Source organism: Schistocerca nitens, chromosome 4 (assembly GCF_023898315.1).
Source record: "Schistocerca nitens isolate TAMUIC-IGC-003100 chromosome 4, iqSchNite1.1, whole genome shotgun sequence".
Lineage (NCBI taxonomy): Eukaryota > Metazoa > Arthropoda > Insecta > Orthoptera > Acrididae > Schistocerca > Schistocerca nitens.
Genome location: NC_064617.1, coordinates 874,526,093 through 874,548,830, shown reverse-complemented (window position 1 = coordinate 874,548,830; position 22,738 = coordinate 874,526,093). Strand labels below are relative to the sequence as shown.

Genomic DNA, 22,738 nt, shown 5'->3' with positions numbered 1-22,738 from the left:
TAAAGGATATTTTCCATTGGCACTCATTGTCCAAACCCTACTTTTTGTCAGCTTCTCCATCAGATGTACCCTCTGCATAACAGACACTGTGAGTTTGAAATTTGCATCATAACTCCACTAAATTCTGAAGTGTGTTGATGATTTTCTTTCGAAATAACCTTTAATTGGTGAATACTAAATTCTGCTCTTTATGTAGAGAAATCTGTGTTCATCTTCTCGCATAAAATAACAGAACAGTAAGCTTGATAATAGTCACTATCTAAATGACATTTGTCAGCAATCAAAGTTGGTTACATTGTTACCTCATATTCAGTGATTAACACATTGTTACTCCATTTCTCTCTAAGGAATGAACACTGCAGTTGATGTTTCTATGATGCAAAAATATACTTGTCACATAAGATTTGCTAATCCTAATATTTTTTGGCCAAAAGAGCAGCTTTTATTCGGGCCAGTATGGTACATTTGTCCAATTGCCAGAAACACTGAAATAAGAAGACAGAACACATAAGAGGACAGAAACATGATACAAACTATACTGTCTCGCTAAGTAAAGAGACTTTATGATGTATCTTTTGCATTTCTTGCTTTTATGTTTTCATTTTCTTCAAAGGCAAAGATAAAATGTGAAGTGGTAGCCCAGTGTAGAGCCTGTGCCTACTGTCACATATTTTTAATTTTCAAATGTTAAAAAAAAAAAAAAAGATGATGTTTTTCCTGTTCCTCAGTAAGAGGAAGGTTTCGCTCTCAATTAATGACGGAAGGAAGGTGGATGCACATTATTTTAAAGCATATTCAACAGTAGCCATTTTGGTTGTGAGAATATGTAAAACGTTTGTATTTTTGATGTGCATCGAAGGAAGAATATGGTATTATTTTACCAGTGAAAAGTTGTATGAGTCACTATTCCAAGTAGTACTGCAATATATAGAAAACCAAGAAGCCCACCTGTGTACTTCAGAGTTATCACGAAAATCCAATTACAACATTATAAAGGAATCAGTCAAGATTTTGTAGGTAGATATGGCGATCGGACGTAGTATTGTTAATTGGTAAGCATAAATCAAGAAGAGAAAGACTATTTCGTTTATGTGGACCTAATATGATAAGATTTTGGCATAGCTCAGCTTATTGTGCTTGTCCGACACACTAGAAAATTTCATAAGAGACAGTAATCAGAATTCCAATTTCAGATCACCTCTTTATTATTTTCTTATGTGCCATTAATTATTTTCATTATTTCCATACATCTAAATTTTATCTTTTATTATATTGTAAAGTGGCGATTGTGTCAGGACTCAAAGAAAAAGAAAAAAGAAAAAAAAATAGACATATGGAAATAATGAAATTAATTAATGGCAGATAAGAAAATAATAAAGAGGTGATCTGAAATTGGAATTTTGATTACTGTCTCTTATAAAATTTTCTGCCTTGTCGGACAAGCACAATAAACTGAGCTAATCTTGTAAATGGGTAAAAAATCTTATCATATTAGTTGCACATAAAAGAAATAGTCTTTCTCTTGTTGTAGATTTATGCTTACCAATTAAATATACTATGCCCGATTGCCATATCTACCGACAAAATCTTGACTGTGTCCTTTATATTGTTGAAATTGGATTTTCATGATAACTCTTAAGTACACAGGTGGGCTTCTTGGTTTTCCATATATTGCAGTACTACTTGGAATAGTGACTCATACAACTTTTCACTGGTAAAATAATACTATAATCTTCCTTCGATGCACATAAAAAATACAGACTTTTAAATATTCTCGCAACCACTGCTGATTACACTCTAAAATAATGTGAATCAGCCTTTCCTCATTAACAGAGAGTGAGTTCTTCCTCTTACCGAGGAACAGGAAAAACATCTTCTGTTTTTTTAACATTTGAAAATCGAAAATATATGGCGATAGGCACAGGCTCTACACTGGGCTACCACTTCACAGTTTAGCTTTGCCTTTGAAGAAAATGAAAACATAAAAGCAAGAAATGCAAAAGGTACATCATAAAACCACTCCAGTCTTCTGACAGAAACATAGCATGCATATACGCATGTGACACTTCCCTTCACCCTGCAACCCCCCCCCCCCCCCCCACACACACACACACAGACACTTTTCCCCAAATCGATTTCTCTCCTCGCACATCAACATGCTTCCCAAAACTCATAAATTTAACAATCCTGGATGCCCCATTGTAGCCATTTACTGTGCTCCCAATGAAAGAATCTCTGATCTTGTCAAACAAGGTCTCCAATCAATTTTCCATAACCTCACCTCTCCTATTAAAAATATGAACCTCTTTCTCAGTTCTTAATTAATCCAACCACTTCCCTAAATACCAACATCCAATATGCCACTGACCTTGCTACTATCAAACGTTACCTTTCCCAATGTCTTTCTAACTCCAAACCCACCATCTTATTTTTTTTTAATACGTCTATCTAATTACATCCTCACACAAAACTACTTGTCCTTTGAGGGGAAGATATATAAACAAATTCGTGGCATGGCCAAGGGCATCCATGTGGCATTGTCCTACCGCAATGTGTTTGTTGGCCGTCTAGAGGAAAGTTTCCTAGACTCTCAGAACCCCAAACCGTTTGTCTGGTTCAGGTTAATTTATGATATGTTTGTCATCTGCACCAAGGGCCAAGACACCCTGTCCTCATTACCCTACTGCCTCAACACTTTCTCTCCCATTTGCTTCATCTGGTTCTCCTCAACCCAACATGCCACCTTCCTGGAAGTTGACCTCTACTTTCTGATGACTGTATCACATTCACTAACCATCAACAGTACCACCATTTTGAAAGCTGTCTTCTCTTGAACACCACAGTGTTGCTGCCATATAGTCCAGTCATGCATGGGTGGTATGTCTGCAGTGATGAGAACCTCATGCCAGAATACTGAAGGTCTCGCTAAGGCTTTCACAGGCAGGCACTATCCTCCAAACCTAGTCTGTAAACAGATTTCCTGCACCGTATCCTCAGTATCTCTAGTCATCTCACCATCTTCAAGAATGAACAGCAAAGGAATACCCAGCTCATCATCTAATATCTGCAAAGGCTGAAGTAACTTAACCATGTCATTTCCGAGGGCTTTGAATATCAGTCATTGTGCACAGAAAAGAAGGTCAACCTACCCACAATTATTTTCCTCTCTCGTAAAGTGATATTCTGCCGCTGTCATCCAATTTACATCTCTGTATCACACCCACTCCCAAACCTATTGGTATACGGGTCATATCCCTGTGGAAGGGACTGGTGCAAGACCTGCCTGATAGTTGGCCATTATGGGTATTGGTCACATGAAACGTATGCTGCCTTTGTCAGTGCTTGTGCTATTTTGGGCCATATTGAGTTCAGATATAGGAAATTTGCTACTTCACTTTCCCAAATGACTAAATCATTAACATTTTTGAATAAAATTCTTTGGTTTATTAGGCCATGTAATTGTGTAACAGAAAAAAGGCAAAAGTGATGGTCAGATTGTTTTTGCAGTAATTGTTTTCAGTGTGATAAAACTGCTGCATGTTCGTGGTCTTTCATATATACTATCCTGTTTCAGTTATCATTTAATAGTCTATGTCACTACAGCCTAATGTCACTTGACAGTCCAAAGTCAAGATGTCTGTAGCAGGGTTGTATGAGGGGGTGCCCAAAAAAACCGGGATAATATTGCTGTGGGCGGAGCTTGTATAGTGTGCATTTCTGCCTCTATGCGTGTATAGTGCAACTCATTGCCAGTTCAGTACCGCCTGTGTTGTTGACCTGGCTTGTTCTGTTCATATGGAGTAATTGATTTTGGTAGCCCTATTTTGTTCTTGTTCCATTTTTTTATGATGCCAGATTTAAGTGAGCAACATGTAGCTGTGAAATTTTGTTTTCTACCCAGTAAAAATGCTGCTGAAACTGTTTTAATGTTGAAAATAGCTTACCAAGATGATGCTATGGGAAAAGTTCAAGTGTGTGAGTGGTTTGCTTGATTTAAAAATGGCGACATGTCGATTAATGATAAACCTGTTCAGGACATCCATCAGCTGCCCGAATCATTCAGGCTTTGTTCCCCCAGATCAGACCATCAATCAAACCTTTAATGTAGAGTTTTAAGAAGACTGCACAACAATGTTTGTCAAAAGCAACCCTATTTGTGGCAGACAGGAGACCGGTTCTTTCACCGCAACTATGCAACTACACACACAGCCATCTCTGTTGTACTGTTTTTGGCTATAAATGGCATAGTTCCGCTGCCCCATGTGCCATACTCACCTGACCTGGTTCTGTGTGACTTTTTCTTATTTCTGTGCATGAAAGGACACTGATTTGACAACATTGAAGAAGTCAAGAAATAAACAAGGGAGGAGCTGTCAGCCATTTACAAAGATGATTACAAAAAATATTTCAAACAGTGGAAGCACCATTGGGACAAATGTATTAGTTGGAACAGAGTGCATTTTAAAGGGGATAATGTTGTTCTGTAAACAATTTGAAAATATATAGCTTTTAAAAAATAATTCTGGTTTTTCTGGGTACCTCCTTGCAATTCAGTTTCCTAGCGGTTTGACCTCAACTGTACCTATCAGTTGTTACTGCTGAAGTTGTAGCAGTTCCTTTGCTTGCTTCACTGTTTTTCGTTATTCTCAGCCAAGCCAAGTGTCGCGGCTCTTGCACTGCCTGGAGGGAGTGCACCCTTCACAGAGTGGTCCGCTACTGCAGCTGGTGGTGACGAAGCTGCTGTCCCTGCCACAACTCGCACTGGCGAGGCAGGCTGCGTCGCTGGCCGCCCGCCGTGCCGAAGTGCTGCTGGCTCTGGGCCGGGAGCAGGCACAAGCACAGCTGGCGGCGGAGGAGCTGCAGGCGCTGCTGGCGGAGCTGCAGCACCATCGCAGGTGGGCTTTACTTTGCACGGCTCATGGTTTGACAATTACATGTCAGGACTAGCTCGCATTTGTAAGCAGTCGTCCTCATACCCTGACTGCATTTTCCCGGGTTGAAGTTTGCCACCTGCTTTACCGATGACAAAGTCTGTGTAATCATTCCTTTACATTCTGTTATTACACCCAGATATTTGTGTTTTCCGGTTATGAACCATTGACATTGTAATTACAGTGTACTACTTTTGTGCTTTAATAGAAGTGTACAGTTTTACATTTGTGGATGTTTAAAACAAGTTACTTCTCTTTCCACTTTGTTAAAATTTTATCAAGATATGATGGAATATTTGTGAAGCTTTTTCCTGTACTTCATGATAGATAAGGACATCATCTGGAAAGACCCTGAGGTTACAAGGCATATGGTCTGCTAGGTCATTCACATACAGCATGAACACCAACAACTCACACACTTCTCATGGACAAGCTTGCAGTTACTTCTACTTGTTTTGATGACTCTCCATCCAAGATAACTAACATGTCCTACTTTCCAGGAATTCCAGGAAATCCTTAAATCTGTTACAAGTTGTAAAACAGTAGTACTATCTGATGTACCATATTACATCTGAACTAAGAATACACTGCCAGGAAGGGGGAGGGATTAAAACATCTTGAAAAATGATTCTATTTTGATCCAGTGTCAGAATTTTCCTTCTGTGGGATGGTAGATCTACTGATAATGGTTTCAGTGCCACCTGCCAACAGCTGGCATGGTGGCATAACTACTTGAGTGTTATCTAGTCTGCCATTTAAAAGGGAATGTCCATGGTCCTAAGGCTCAGTGTGGCGCAGATGTTAAGAGCAATCAGGCACCATGCCATGCACTTGTGATACCTACAATCCATTTATCAGATTTACCTGTTGCGCTGCACTTATAAAGATGAGGGCTCTGGTAGATGGCGCAACAGGTGCCGTGCTGTGTGCACAAGTGATGTGCCCACCACAGGTGGTCTCCGGGGAACGGCCTGCGCAGGTGCCAGTGGCAAAAAATACTAAGTGTAGCACGTCAGTGACCTGTTACTACGGTGCTTGTCCAAGTATTATGTACAGGGTTATAGCAGCATTGAATTAAATTAAAATAAGAGGAAGAAATGGGAAACATATTGCTTGAGGATTGCTACACGAAATGTGAAGATGCTGGATAAGAAAGGAAAGTTAGAAAGGATGAAGAGAGAAATGGAGAGACATAATGTCAGTCTTTTAGGGTAAGTGACGTTCAATAGGAAGGAGAAGATGAATTTGGATTGGTGAAATACAAGGTAATTTACGAAGAATCAGAAAGGAAGGAAAATGGAGTTGGAATTATATACACGAAACATTAGGCAAAATATAGTGATGGTTATTCCAGTTAGTGACAGAGTATTAGCGGTGAAAACTGAAGAGTAACTCTGTGGCTACATCAATCATTCAAGTTTATGTGCCAATATCAGCCACAAGTAAAGAGGAAGTGGACAAAATATATGAGTTGAGTGAGGAAGTCTACCAAGAAAACTGGGAAGGACAAGGAAGAACGTAAATGATGGGTGGCTTGAATAGTACAGTGGAAAGTGAAGAAGAAACAATGCAGCTGGAGACCATGGCCTGTGAAAGACCAGCGAGAGGGGAGAAAAACTGAGGGGAGAAAAACTGATAGCCTTCTGTGAACAGCTTGATTTCTGGATTGTTTTAATGGGAGAAACAAGAATGACATTAAGCAGTGTAATGATTGTTACTGCAGTATAAAGATTATTTTTCTATGATTTCCCTCTCTCTTGTTATTGTAAATTGTGACACATTCAGCATCCCTGAGGGCTCTTCTTAATGAAATTTACAGAACTGGTTGAATTAATGTATTTTGTACCTCTCAGTGTTGTTTTTTCTTTGTCTTTACCAACAGACACTGTAAAACTAAAAAAAATCAGTTTCAGATTTCTTCATTTACATGCAGCAATGCTTCCAGTTCTCTTTTTATTGTCAATGATTTAAGGCTTCTATATCTATGCTCACTAGTTAATAGTGTTGTGTACTCATTACTATTATTATTATATTACTATTACTACATTTAGTAGTGAGTATGAGATAACATGTGCTTTGATTCTGCTTACTGTTTCTGCAGTGCATCTCAATATAAGTGTTAATAAATTGTTTTTAATTTTGTATATCTGGAGCCAAAATTTCATAAAAATATTCTTTGTTAACAGGCATAGTGGTCTCATAAGTGTGTTAAACAAGTTGGATTCTGAGTGCTACAATTTACAGTCATCTGAATTTGATTCTGGAACAAACATTGTCCCATCAAGTATTCGTAGCATTGTTGTTGACAAGAACTGGTTTCTGGCTCAAGTTAAAAACAGGTATGCCTCATATAGTTCATTAGTTGGTTATTTTTGTGTCCACATCAAAAAATTTTTATGAGTTTGTCAGTTATTTTTGTGTCCACATCAAAAAATTTTTATGAGTTTGTCATTTGCATAATGGCTGCGTGTATTTATCAAAAATATAATTCTGTGTCTCTGTACCACTTACAGGTTTGTGGCTAAATAGTTGTTTGTATTTAATAATTGATCTATGATATGGAAGGTACTGTCGAAAACAGTGTGGCAACTTGTCTGAAAAACATGGAAAATAGGGATTTCTCAGATAAGTTAAATTTTTGTGACAAGTTGAGGAAATCTCAAAGGATTCTGAAAGACTCAGAGAATTGTGACAGAGCCTATTAAGAGTTGAACTGTTCATTGACGCAAATGTGCTAAATCACTCTGAGATTCTGCTTTTGAAACAATTGGTTGTGGAGTCTGGTAAAGAAAAGTGAAAATGGGCATTGAAATGTTGCAGTAATTATTTCCTCAATCCCAGCTAACTCCAGTGCACTCCCCAACTCCGGGGGGATCTCTGTTGTTTTCCATGCGTTCCTGGGCTCAAGGTCCATTATAGGAAATGGAGTGCGATGAAATGTAACGTGTGCATGAGAATTTGTTACAAAACTGTGAATTGCCATTCACTCAGAAGTGAAGGTGGGTTTTTTCTATTCCATAAAAAGTTTAAACATGGATCCATATTTGAAAATTCATATTTTGTAAATCAACTATGATTATTCAGGCTTCAGTACTCTTTGTTTACCAAGTTCAGTCCAAACTAGTACTCTGCCAACTTTTTCACAGTTTCATGGTTCTAGTTAATAATGACAACAGTGTGAAGAATATCTGGTTTAAAACATGATATGCCATTGCTATCAGAGTCAGTCGATATTAAATTCCAGTGGCAATGGTTCAAAGTGTGTTACTGCAATTATTCTCATGTACTTGAGGTTATCACATTACGACATGATATAGTGTGGAGTGGTGTCGGACAGTGGTAACTAAGTAATGTACAGGAGAAGTAAGAATGCTGGTTGTTGTGCTGAAGTTCTTATATAATAGATTTCATGTCCTGCCCATTAATCTCAATTTTGTGAACATGTAAGATATTTTTTGCTATCCTACTCTCCTTAATGATTTCTGTTCGAGATATCAGGTTAAACTGTGAACAATTTGTGTTGACTGTGTATCATATTTTGGTGGTGGCCTGTAATGTTGCTTGGTACTGCTTACTTCACACTGTTATTACACTAACAAAATACACTATGCAAGGTGCTACCCAAAATATCCAAGAACATCATTGTTAAAGTCAAAAAACTATACTTACATCCTAATGTCCACTGTCACCTCGGCATGTATGCAATAATCCCAGCATTGTTCTCAGCACTCCTGGAAGAACACAAGATCGAGGGTATTCAGGACCAGTTGCAATTTCAGTTGGATGTCTTCAGTCGAGTCAAAACATTGCCTGTTCAATGTGATTTTTGTCCTCTGTAACCGGTAGAAGTCTCACGGGGTTAGGTCTGGTGTGTAGTGAGGGTAGTGGACTGTGGCCAGGAATTTCTTCATAATGAGCAAGGTGTGTGCAGATGCATTGTCATGGTGCACCAAACAGTCTTTCTTTTTCCACAGCTCTGGCCGTTTGCACCAAACATTTTCCATCAGTCCCCTCAAAACTTCACAGTGAAACTGCCTGTTGACACTGTGACCAGGTGGAAGAAAATCCTTATGCGCTATTCCCCAAATGTTGAAAAAAAGATCAGTATTAACTTCAAGTTGTTGCAAATTCATTTAGCTTTTTTTGGAAGAAGATGACATTTTCCATTGTGGTGATTGCTGCTTCGTTTTAGGGTCATAACTACAGACCCAAGATTCATCACCTGTTATGACTGTGGATAAGAACTGTAGAACTCTCAAACTCTTTGTTGCAGATTAGTGCATGTCTGAATCTTGAGGTTTTGTTGGTCAATGCTGAGAAGGCGCGGGACAGACTTTGCTACAGTTCATCTCATGTTCAGTTCATCACCTAGAAGTCATTGACATGTACTGTACAATAGCCAAAGTCTGTTACAAACTTCATGAATTGTCTGCGTTCAATCCTCATGAATCACATCATGCACTTTCAGAATCATTTCTGGTGTTGTGCTAATTGATGGTTGACCAGAATATTTGTCATCTAACACAGATTAATGACCTTCCTCAAAGCACTTGAACCATACAGGCATTCTTGCTTGACTCAGTACACTCTCACTCCACTTCAACGAACCATCCAGGCATTTATCGTGATAATTGTAGAAGAAACCATGAAAAGCCTACATCTGGGTATTAGGATGATGAATGTGAACACTGGTTCTACCGAATGCAGGGCCATTGCCTTAACCATTGTACAACCTCGCTCAGTGACAGGGATGGACTAACATTTACGTATGTTCTCTGCAAGCCACATTATGGTGTGGGGTGAAGTGTGCTTCTGATACTAACACCTTTTCACACCTTTCTTGCTCTAGGTTTGAATGGTGTATGTGAAGAACAACTGTAGTAAGCCTCCCTAGGAGCAGTAATTTTGTGATTTTCTCATCTTGGTGCATTTGCTACAAGTATCTGGGAGGACTACACTATCTGATCAAAAGTGTCCAGACACCTGTTAGTGGACATTAATATGGGGTGTGTCCATCATTCACCTTTATGATGGCTTGAACACTGCTGAGCACTTTCAGTGAGCAGTCTGAATTTCTGTGGAGGAATGGCAGCCCATTCTTCCTCAAGAGCTGAAACATGAGAACGTAGTGCTGTGGGATGCCAGGGTCCGGAGTGAAGGTGACGTTCTAACTCATCCCACAGTTTTCCATCGCGTTCAGGTTGGAACTCTTGGAGGGCCGGTCTATAATAGGGATGATATTGCCCAAAACCATTGCCTCACATCTGCTGCTTTATAACAGCACTCTGATACAAACAATTACCGTCTCCGAACTGTTTCTCAACTGTACACAGCCCACATAGTGTTTTCTTAAATGCAATAAAGGAACTACAACCTAACCATGAAAACACCACCATATCATAACACCACCTCCTCTGTACTTCACTGTTGACACTAAACATGACAGCAGGTAGTGTTCTCCAAACAGCTGCCCATCCCAAATCCTTACATCAGATTGCCACAAGGTGTAGCACAATTCATCACTCCAAATCACTTGTTTCCACCCGTCCACTGGCCAGTGGTGTCACCCTTTACACCACCTCAAACATTACTTCGTACTGACTACAGAACTATATGGCTTATGAGGAACTGCTCAACCACTGTGCGCCTTTGTTTTTAACTCCCTATGACCAGTCAGTGTGGTATCTGGACTGCCGGTAGCACTGTGGAACTCACGGGTGATTCATTTCACTGTTTCATTTGATTTTTTTATATACTTCATATTACATATTCCCAACATATTGCCCACGTAACAATGATCAATACAATACTGAAATAGTATACAATATCTGTTCAAAAAATTCCGGAACTTTGTCTACAAAATGTTTCTACGTTTACCTTTTACTCATAGTGCATGGTATCCTTCAAAATACTCTAGCTCATCTATTGTTGCAAATCTTTATCCTTACAACAGGTTTTTCAACTTTGGAAATAAAAAAAAGTCCGCAGGGGCCAGGTTTGGAGGGCAAGGAGGATGAGGCAGCACAGTGATTTCGTTTCTTGTGCAATAGTTATGCGCCAACAGGGATGAATGTGCAGGTGCATTATCATGATGCAAGAGCCACGAATTGTCTCGCCACGTTTCAGGCCTTTTCCGTCTCACATTTTCTTGAAGGCATCGCAACACATTCCTGTGGCACAAAATCATCATGAACTAATCCTTTTCAGTCAAAGAAAACAATCAGCATGGCTTTGATGTTTGACCTGATGTGATGAGCTTTTTTTTGATCGTGGAGAATCTTTCTTGGCCCATAGTGAGGATCTAACCTTAGTCTCAACATCACAACTATAGACTCATGTCTCATTATCAGCTATGATTCTCTTAAGGAACATCTCATTCTCATTTGCATGATCCAAAAGCTCTTCACAGATTGCAATGTGAAGGTCTTTTTGGTCTTGACTCATTAGCAGTGGGACAAACTTGGGGGGCAACACAGTTCACTCCAAGATGCTGTGTCAGGATTTCATGACATGATCCAATTGAAATGCTACATTCTTCTTCAATCTTTCGGACAGTAAGTCTTTGATTGGCATGCACAGTATTGTTGACTTTCCTCATACGAGCGTGGTTGGTAGACGTTGAAGGGCGACCTGAACGAGGGTCATCTTTATTTTCCATTCTGCCATTTTTAAACTGTGTGAACCGTTCGTAACACCAAATACGGCTTAAGCACTCATCACCGTAGGCTTCCTGCATTGTTTGGTGTCTCTCTGTAAACGTTTTCTTGAGTTTCATGAAAAATTTAGTGCATGTTTATTGCTCCTCTAACTCTGCCAACTCAAAATTTTCAGACTAACGTTCTACTCAATAGTGCACTGAACACTAACTAACAGACATACAACAATGAAACTTTCAGCAGTTACACATTAAACACAGGCGTATGGAGTAATACCAACCACATTTCACTCCAACACACCATTGGTTGGAAATTGTGAATATTTCAGAATTATTTGAATAGACTTCGTGTGTCTGTGTCTACAGTTGTAATTTATTTATTTTGGCTTCTGGTTTCAGTGCACAGTAGCATCCTCAGGCCACCTGACACACATTCACCACACTTGCTCCTTAAGCAGGTGTGTCAAATACAGTTCTTTTGTAGCCATACTCTATAATGCTTGACAGTTGCTGTCCACCAGTATGTGAGGTCTGTTTGGACCTGGTTTAGCTGTGCTTGTAGCTTCGCATTTTGACCTCACAATCACATCACCCACAGTCAACCTGTGCAGTCTTGCTACTGAGTGGCCTCCCACGGCTAGTCAACTTCTGAAGCCACTGAGATCTCTTGACTGACACATTATGCTGTTGCTGCTTCTCTGCTGACAACTCAGTACTCTCTGCCTCCTTTTATACTAGCTAGTGGTCAGTTCCTCATTAAGGGCAGGGGGGATGAAAGAGTGTCCTGACACTTTGGACCAGATAATTTATGTAGCCCAATTCTTCTGTCTCAAAATTTTAACAGTATGCTTTTCTTGATGTACAACACCTATCTTGTAACATGTATCACTGGAGTTTTTTGCTTATTATGGGATCTTCTGTATCTCGTCTACTAATTCTACATGGTAAAGGTCCAAGACGGATGAGCGGTACTGAAGAATCTTCCTTATAAGTGTTTTGCTGGCCACTTATTTTGAGGATGAATACATTTTCTTTGGATTCTTCCATTGAATCTCAGCCTAGCATTTGATTTTCTTACAACTTATTGTTTTGTGTTCATTCCATTTTAGGTCTAATCACTTTCTGCCAAACTCTTAAATGTTAATTGCAAGAGTAATCATATTGATGTGTATGTAAGTCACTCTAGTGAGTTAATCCTAGGTATTTTGTGGTTGTTACAGTTCTTAGTGATGTAATACAGATAGTGTTATCAGATAGTAATGGAACTCTCTGAGTGTTTATGTACAGTACATTACATTTTTTTGCATTCAGGAACTACCAGTCTCTGCACCAAGTGTTGGCCCTCTGCCGGCCTTTTTACATTACAGTACAGTTTTCTGGCATTACAACTTTCCTCTACGCAAGAGTACTATCTACGAACAACAACGCTAGCTACTAGATCATTTATAAATACTGTTAACAGTAATGACCATAAGGGTACTACCAAACTGTCGTTTACGTCTGCCGATTATATACTTTGTCTTTCAGACACAGTAATAAATAATAAATAAAGACCATTAAAAATGCCATGTCGAATTCTTTTTCCCTGAAAGTCCTGCATCCAGTGGCAGATCTGATCTATATTAGGGATGGGCTGTATCAATTGTCTGCTGAAATTCAAAGAACATGGCATCAGTCTGATCTCTGTTGCCTTTGGCACTCGTGATCTCACGGGGGAATCTTTGGTAAGGAGGGGATTAGCATCTTGACTGTAGGAAGAAAGGCAGCAGACAAGTGGCCAGAGATGCTGGGTGGCCAAGGCAGGAACTCTTTCCATGGGAATCCAGTAACCAGCCTCAGTGCGGGGACCCTTAAGGAACAGTAGTGTTGCATTTATGAAGCTTTGGAAAAAGATAAAAGTTTGGTTCCTCAGTGGGAAAAGGGAGGTATTAAGATGACAAGAATTTGGGATGGATGGTTTTGTATCTGTGTAAGCACAAAAATGCCCTGAAACTGTATTGTTGGGGCGAATGTCACTACTCTAGTTGATAGTTGTTTCTGGACCTGGAAGCCAGGGAGGTGGACTCTAGAAGAGGAAAAACTCGACAGCCTGTTCACTTTACTGCTTAGAGAATGGCAGTTATCACGTAGAACTGAGAGGATGGCACAGTGCAAAATCCAGGCCTGTGTTAGTCAACATCAGCATAAGAGCTGACTGGTGCAGCCTATTGCCACTGGCAGGTAGACACCTGGATCAGCAATTCTGCTCATACAATGCTCCACACAAGTGCATTCGTGAGAGCTTTCCGCACTACTCTGCTGTGAGGCCCAATATAGCTCATCTGCATCCACATGAATGTCTGCTGGAGGGGATACGAAATCCCTCCCCCATGAAAAGACCACATCGGTGCTGAAAATGACCTAGTTTCTGCCGCGATCTCTGTCACAAAACCAGAAAGGGTGTGAGAGTCCCTGCCAGTAGGTCTCCCATTGAAGTAGGCCATGATGACTCGGCTGACTCCACCAGAATAGCAGAAGATTGTGCAGGCAGGGAGAATGGCAGGTCTGTTTGCACTGGCTGGGGCGAGGGCTCGTACAGGGTGAATGGGGAAAGGGGGTTGCAGTTTCCAGTTCTATGGGCCTAGCATCGGGGGTCGCAGGAGCAATCTTCATTGGTGCCCCATTCTGCAGGTGAAAGTAGGACACTGTGTGTGACAGTGCACTTACACACTGCCACAGTTGGGAGCCTCCTACTGGGAAAACACTGTGACCGACCCATCCCTGCTGCCAGCCAAAAGACCGGTCTCAAATGGCCACCCTGAGAGGAAACTACAGTAGGCCTCAACACTCCAGGACATGCAACGTGGAATGTAATAAATGCGAGAAGCCCCTACTCCTGCACACGTTCAAACGTACTGCCGGACGGTATCTGCCGACTGTTGTCACCCGGTATGTAACTAGAAAGCGAAACAGTGTATTGTCACGGGACGAGGCAGACACAGTCTTCTGCGTCTCAGTCTTTAATGTTTGTGGGAATCACTCTTCCCCTGAATTAGAAACTGGGTGAAACAGGGCAGTAGTCAGTTGCTCGTTATTGTTGCAAATGCAAAGATCCTCAAACTCTCAGATACAAATTGCTGACAATTTTCAGATATGAGGGTCAAGGGCAAGCCCTCAACAGCAAAAATGACTGACAGTGTGCAAGTAGTTGCTGTCAGTGTCTTGGAAGACAGTTTAACTACAAATGGGAAACTGCACAATGCATCCACCGCAACAACCATACAATTCCCAGAAAAGGACCTACAAGGTTGGCGTGCACCTTGTCCAAAGGTTGGTCCGGGACTGCTCCAGCAGAAAAATGATGTGGCAGTGCAGCCTGGTTCTGTGCACAGGCCACACAAGTCCACATAAAATGTTCATTTTCACTACTGATTGCCAGTTTCTAGAAATGTCTCCATGGCAGAACTTTCATTCAGGACATATCACATATCCCAGTGCAATGCTTGCAGAAGCTGGAATATACGAGGACACAGCAATGGAAGAATGATGACTTGAGAGCTTCACTCATGCGTGGCAAGCACATGGACCCTTGGACATGGTTGAGCTGATCGTGCAGTAGGGAAAACGTACATCATACTGGACTGCTTGGATGACTTTCCAGTGAAACAGGTCGGGGGCCTTTATCTCCTGTGCTATCAAAGAAAAAGTCAGCAACATCTGCTGCAAGGTATCGACCGATGCGAGAAAGAGAGCCAACTGTCGTTCAAACTCTGGGTCGTCTCCCGGCAGCGACCACAGTGGTGCATTTGCATTAGCGTGTTAGGCAGTGGACTGGCAATGAATGTCACACCAATAATTATTGGGAAAGAGTGCCCATCTCTGCAATCAGTGGACAGTCCTATCTGGTAGCTTAGAACGAGGATTGAGTAATGAAATCAGTGGCTTGTGGTCAGTGATGGGTAGGACTTTTCTCCGTTTTCCACCTGCAAATGGTTATTTTGCAGCGCTGAAAGTGATTTCAATGTGCAAACGATGGGATGCTTGATGGCACCTTGGTTCCAATGCGACAGGAATGTACCAATGCTATAGTGGGAGGCGTTGGTGTAAAAGAAGCCCATAGGGACAGAGCACACACACTGCTTGAGGGATAAAAAAACACTCTGAAAGCTCACAGACCACACATATTTGATGCCCTTTTTGGTGAAGCCAGTTATGAGGGTGACAGCTACATGGGGGGGGGGGGGGGGGGGTTAACTTAGCATTACAACAAGTCTTTGCCTAAAAGGACAAGAGTCCAGTCAGATTCTTGGGTGCTGGCAGGTTGGTGATGGATGGCTTCGACATGCTCTTCCATAGGAGAGGCTGTCTTTGCTAAGCCCATGTCCCAAAACATGTGGCATTGGGGAAGAAACTACATTTTTCCAACTTGCAAATAATGCAGTTCTCCAGGATGTGTTGGAAAACCACCTCCAGAGGCCCAGATTTTGTTGGCTCTCTGTTATATGCATTGAACGTTTGATCGTTTTCACTGTTTGGTGAGTGGAGTACTGCATCTGGAAATAACTCTCTGTAGTGTCAATAAAAATCCATCCGTTGTTGCATTGTGGAGTAGCTCTAGGTGAATGGCTGTAGTCACAGCTTAGGTGAACAGTACAATGTTGCATTTAGTTGTGGTACTGCCTACTTTGATGTACAACAGCCCTGCAAAATCAATGCTGTTGACTTTTATAAGTCTGTGTGGTGTTACCCTGTCAGCTGGCTGCGGAGCTTCTATTTCTTTAACAGTCACGCCAGTGGAGGAAGCGATAAATAAGCTTCTTTACAGCACGACGGGTGTGTAGCACCCAGGAGTAGGAACGAAGCTAACCTCAAGACAATGCAAATAGATGTGAGTATGTAAGACTAGAAGCCTCATGAAGTAGTGCTTTCTGAACAGGATAAGTGGATGTCATTCTTTAATAGCTAATTTGATATAATGCAGACAACAACCTGGATGCAAAACATTCTCATCCAAAAAAGAGTAGTCTCTGTATTTTCCGTCCTTTGGGTACAGTAGTGGCAAGTTTCCCTTGAGTGCCTTGATTTCATTAAGAAAACGTTGCTCTTGTACAATCTTGGGCCTGTGGTGTCAAGTTGCTTCCATTTCTTTTGGCGTGAATTCATTGTGCAAATTCGTCCTGTCAATACATTTCCTTTTCAGTTGGAGAATGTGGGCAGTGACTCACAGCAGATTCCTGTAGGAACTAAATGTTTCACTTTATCTGTCAAAGAAACAGTGAAAATAATCAGTTATTGATAATATTATAAACGGACAGATAAAAAAATCTACTTACCAAGTGGCGGCAGAGTAACACACCAACGAAAGGATTTAACTTTTACAAGCTTTCGGAGCCAGCGGTGGAAGAGATGAGGGGTAGGAAGAGGGGTGAACAGAAAGGATTGGAAAGGTTTTGGGAACAGGGTGCAGTTTAGAAAGCGCACCCAGAATCCCAGGTCAGGGGAGACTTACCAGATAGGATGAGAAGGAAAGACTGAATCAGAACCTCGTGGGTGCTAAACTTATTTTCCTACACATGAGTTGCACATGAGAGACTATTCACAGTGCACTTGGATTCCAAGACTGTAACATATTCTCGCCTGCAGCATAACAGAATACATGGGTGCAAATGCTTCTTTCTTCAGTGTTTTTGATCTGTTGTTGTGGTCTTCAGTCCTGAGCCTGGTTTGATGCAGCTCTCCATGCTACTCTATCCTGTGCAAGCTTCTTCAACTCCCAGTACCTACCACAACCTACATCCTTCTGAATCTGCTTAGTGTATTCATCTCTTGGTCTCCCTCTATGATTTTTACCCTCCACACTGCCCTCCAATACTAAATTGGTCATCCCTTGATGCCTCCCTTGATGCCTCAGAACATGTCCTACCAACCGATTCCTTCTTCTAGTCAAGCTGTGCCACAAACTTCTCTCCAATCCTATTCAATACCTCCTCATTATTTATGTGATCTACCCATCTAATCTTCAGCATTCTTCTGTAGCACCACATTTCGAAAGCTTCTATTCTCTTCTTGTCCAAACTATTTATCGTCCACGTTTCACTTCTTTACATGGCTACACTCCATACAAATACTTTCAGAAACGACTTCCTGTCACTTAAATCTATACTCGATGTTAACAACCATCATCAGTTATTTTGCTCCCCAAATAGCAAAACTCCTTTACTACTTTAAGTGTCTCATTTCCTAATCTAATTCCCTCAGCACCACCCGACTTAACTCGACTACATTCCATTATCCTCGTTTCGTTTTTGTTGATGTTCATCTTATATCCTCCTTTCAAGACACTATCCATTCCGTTCAACTGCTCTTCCAGTTCCTTTGCTGTCTCTGACAGAATTACAATGTCATCGGCGAACCTCAAAGTTTTTATTTCTTTTCCATGGATTTTAATAACTACTCCGAATTTTTCTTTTGTTTCGTTTACTGCTTGCTCAATATACAGATTGAATAACATCGGGGAGAGGCTACAACCCTGTCTCACTCCCTTCCCAACCACTGCTTCCCTTTCATGTCCCTCGACTCTTATAACTGCCATCTGGTTTCTGTACAAATAGTAAATAGCCTTTCGCTCCCTGTATTTTACCCCTGCCACCTTCAGAATTTGAAAGAGAGTATTCCAGTCGACATTGTCAAAAGCTTTCTCTAAGTCTACAAATGCTAGAAACGTAGGTTTGCCTTTCCTTAATCTAGCTTCTAAAATAAGTTGTAGGGTCAGTATTGCGTCACGTGTTCCGATATTTCTACGAAATCCAAACTGATCTTCCCCGAGGTCGGCTTCTACTAGTTTTTCCATTTGTCTTTAAAGAATTCGTGTTAGTATTTTGCAGTCGTGACTTATTAAACTGATAGTTTGGTAATTTTCACATCTGTCATCACCTGCTTTCTTTGGGATTGGAGTTATTATATTCTTCTTGAAGTCTGAAGGTATTTCGCTTGTCTCGTACATCTTGCTTGACAGATGGTAGAGTTTTGTCATGACTGGCTCTCCCGAGGCTGTCAGTAGTTCTAATGGAATGTTGTCTACTCCCGGGGTCTTGTTCTGACTCGGGTCTTTCAGTGCTCTGTCAAACTCTTCACGCAGTATCGTATCTCCCATTTCCATAATATTGTCCTCAAGTACATCGCCCTCGTGTAGACCCTCTATATACTCCTTCCACCTTTCTGCTTTCCCTTCTTTGCTTAGAACTGGGTTTCCATCTGTGCTCTTGATATTCTTACAAGTGGTTCTCTTTTCTCTAAAGGTCTCTTTAATTTTCTTGCACGCAGTATCTATCTTACCCCTCATGAGATAAGCCTCTACAGCCTTACATTTGTCCTCTAGCTATCCCTGCTTAGCCATTTTGCACTTCCTGTCGATATCATTTTTGAGACATTTGTATTCCTTTTTGCCTGCTTCATTTACTGCATTTTTGTGTTTTCTCCTTTCATCAATTAAATTCAATATTTCTTCTGTTACCCAAGGATTTCTACTAGTTCTCATCTTTTTACCTACTTGATCCTCTGCTGCCTTCACTGTTTCATCTCTCAGAGCTACCCATTCTTCTTCTACTGTATTTCTTTCCCCCGTTCTTGTCAATCGTTCCCTAATGCTCTCCCTGGATCTCTCTACAACCTCTGGTTTAGTCAGTTTATCCAGGTCCCATCTCCTCAATTTCCAACCTTTTTGCAGTTTCTTCAGTTTTAATCCACAGTTCATAACCAATAGATTGTGGTCAGTGTCCACATCTGCCCCTGGAAATGTCTTACAATTTAAAACCTGGTTCCTAAATCTCTCTCTTACCATTATATAATCCATCTGAAACCTGTCAGTATCTCCAGGCTTCTTCCATGTATACAACCTTATTTTATGATTCTTGAACCAAGTGTTAGCTATGCAAATGCTTCCCTCTTCAGTGTTTTTGATCTATCTTGGTATATAAATCTACAATAGGCTTGGTTTGGCTGAAATGAAAGTATAACATTGAGTTGCAAGATCCAAGGCAGAAGTTCATCCCATCCAGTCAAGTATCTTGAATAAAGTTTTCTCCGTTATGGATACTGGGGTTACCAAGCCCAGAACTTATAAAAACTAGTCTTTCTTCTAAAAAGCTGTTTTTGGCAGGCACTGTCTGTCATATTTTATCAATGATCTCATGCTGAGCCTCACAAAATGTATCATCTGCTGTGTTCGACCTGTAGTGGCAACTTCTGACACCGAATGTACCAACAGTACCAAATGTAGCGGGAAGAGATAGAAGGCACCGTATTAAGACTACTCTGAGCATTCCAAGTGATTTATTGTTTCCAACTATAGTGCCGCGTTACCCTCGGTCTGCGTCACCAGGTCTCGCAATGCTGAGGACGACACCTTAGCAACCCGTCAAGAGCTCTGCTAATGTGTCGGCCTTGTATGGCTGTGTTGATATGAGGATGTCAGGGCTACGCCGGCAGCCGACTCAGCAGCCCTTGTCCTGTGCTACCTCAGTTCCGTCCACTGACAACTGCAAGGTGGCCCACGCCGTGCGTCACCGCCGCCATGATTTGGGTCGCGGCGACAACAAGTGCCCGCGATCCGGCAGCAATCTGCGGCCCTCGCCCTGGATGTCTCCAATGCATGTTGGGAGCCAAGATGACTGCCAGCGGTAGTGAGCCGTGGAGTGGCCCGCTGCTGGCTGGCTACGGACCCCGTGTTGTCCTCAGAGGGTCGAACCAGCAATCCGCTGTGGACTGGAATGCTGGTGCCCCATCTGCTGCTGTGTGTAGCCGGTGGTGTGCCACACCCCACTGTCCAGGAGAGCTGCCACACTTGAATGCCCCGTGTTGGCCTCAGAGGATCGAACCAGCCTCCCGCCGTGGACTGGAATGCTGGCGCCCCGTCTGCTGCTGCTTGTAGCCGGAGGTGTGACATGCTCCACCGTCTAGGAAAGCTGTCACACTTGAATGCTTTGTTAGTGAACCGGCACCTATTTATATGCAGCTGTGCGCCTCTGTTTTGCTAAACGCTCTGCTCCACGTCACGTACTCGTAACACTTAGGTTGGCCAGTGGGCCCCTTCTGCCTGTGACCTGCACCATGCAAACTGCTACACGTACTTGTTCTGGCGGTTCTACGCCCCTGTGGCCTCTATTTTACTTCACAAGTGCTGGTGAGTGTAACTCACTGTAAACAGGCCTGCACCTGGCTGTAACTTGCATGCTCAGAAATATTACACCAAAACTGACTTTTCCTATCCCAAACAGTAGTGCCACTACATTATTCCCCCCTTCAGAGAGACCTGGTCCCTGGGTCAACCTTTAACTAACTCTTAACTTGTTTGGTTGGCACCTATGACATATTTCCTTACTTTTAGAAAACTTAAATGTCATCTAGTGCCACTTAAAATACATGACATGAAACAAAACGTAAAAATTCCTTACTGGATGACCACAGCTTTATCAGCCCCTTACCTAGTCGTCCCATGCCCTTGGTATCCAATCCACTGGGACTTGGACCACCCTTGATTCCCTCTTGGAATTGGCTCTCCTCCTGATCAGAAGGAAAACAACACACGACAAAATTAAGGCTGCGAAGACATTCGGCACAGAGGTGCTCAAAATGATCATTATTTGCCATTGCCTTTCCCTGTACCGAGCAACATGTTGCACAAGCTGTTCAGCTGATATTCACCCCTCTTGCTCTAAAATGAACTGGTTTACAAATCTCAACAGACCTGGCTCCAGAGTTTGATTTAAAAAGGTCAGATTCTACCTTGGCAAAATTCTAAAGTTGCTTCTGGCCAGTACAGCTGTGGCTGTGTAACATTCAATTGCGTGACTCCTGAAATTGACGCTGGCAGGTGGAAGGTTGGTCCTATTATTTTACATGCAGCTCCATTGATTAAAATTCTGCTCCCCTCGAGCTCTATACTTTTTGCTTCTGCAAATATTTCCCGCTCAAAGCAACTTGCTACTACTACCAAATTCTCGTAGGTGGAGAAGATCCAATGCATCCCAACCTGTTGCAAGCTCAATTTTGGCCTCATGATGCCCCTTGGACAGTCTATTCCTGTCCCTCTAGCTAAAAATAACTGCACTGTACACGTGTCCGTATTGGTGCTTATCACTCTAGCTGGATATAACATTACATTTCCTCTATGGCAGCTTCGTAATTCCTCCCTTGTCATCTTGGCGTCTCGGTTGCTAGCTGCTGAAAACAGCAATACCCCTCAGTTTTTTACTTTTACAAACTTGCTCAACACTCCCTTTTTCAATGACCTGAGGATAGGGGTCACCATCACCCTTCCTCCCTCTTCAAAACAACTGGTGTCCGCAGCAGGCTATACTCGAAAATACGTATATGACCTAATTAATCTACGCAAACCCTGTGATACATAACAAGAAAACAAAAAAACTACAAATACTCTACTACTTTCTGGATCGCAAAGCATACGGTACTTCGTGCTGTACACTATCTTCCTGGTTTTCTCTGTGCTTAGCACCTCTCTTCACTCTCTCTTTCTTCCTCTTTCCTTCCTATGACATGCCTGGAATCGCAATGCCTGGAATCGCATCCTTAAATGGCCATAACTGCCCATTGTGTACTATCATTGTTCTAGTTGGCAGCTGAAGCTTAACATTAACGGGGGATGGGGTTTCAACAACATGGTATGGCACTTGATACCACGTGAGGAACTTCTTCGTTTTCCCTTTTTGCGCATAGGGGCTGGACAGCACTGCCCATTGCTCCACTCTATACTGCGGTGAACTTCCTTTCCGCTTCACTGCGTCTTCCTGTGTTTCCAACGCCTTCGTATTCATCTTTTGTACCCGTTTCCAAACATCCCGAATTGTACTCGTGAGTTGACGTACAGATTCACCGGTCCTTTCTTTCTGTAGCCTCACCAAATCAAGTGGTGATGGCATTTTTCGCCTGTACACTACCCCATATGGAGACAAACCAGTATTTGTTTGGATTTTTGCATTATATGTGCATACAAATGATTCAAATACTCGTCCCACTGATGGTGATGAGAATCCACATAAAAACTCAGCATTTTCCCGATTTTTCTGTGTACCCGTTCTGTCCTTCCATTGGTCTGTGGATGCAACACGCTCATCCTCAACTTCTTTATGTTCAACAGTTTACACAGTTCCTTCAT

The 22,738-nt window shown here is 41.8% G+C and overlaps 1 protein-coding gene across 1 annotated transcript in view; it reads left to right on the top strand.

Annotated features, from left to right (window-relative positions):
• The window catches only part of LOC126253366 (huntingtin-like), a 549,449-nt gene that overhangs the window by 332,655 nt on the left and 194,056 nt on the right, over positions 1–22,738 (top strand). The window contains exons 32-33 of the mRNA XM_049954640.1: positions 4,651–4,895; positions 7,118–7,270. Of these exons, the coding sequence (XP_049810597.1) occupies positions 4,651–4,895; positions 7,118–7,270 (398 nt within the window). The remainder of the gene's footprint in view (positions 1–4,650; positions 4,896–7,117; positions 7,271–22,738) is intronic.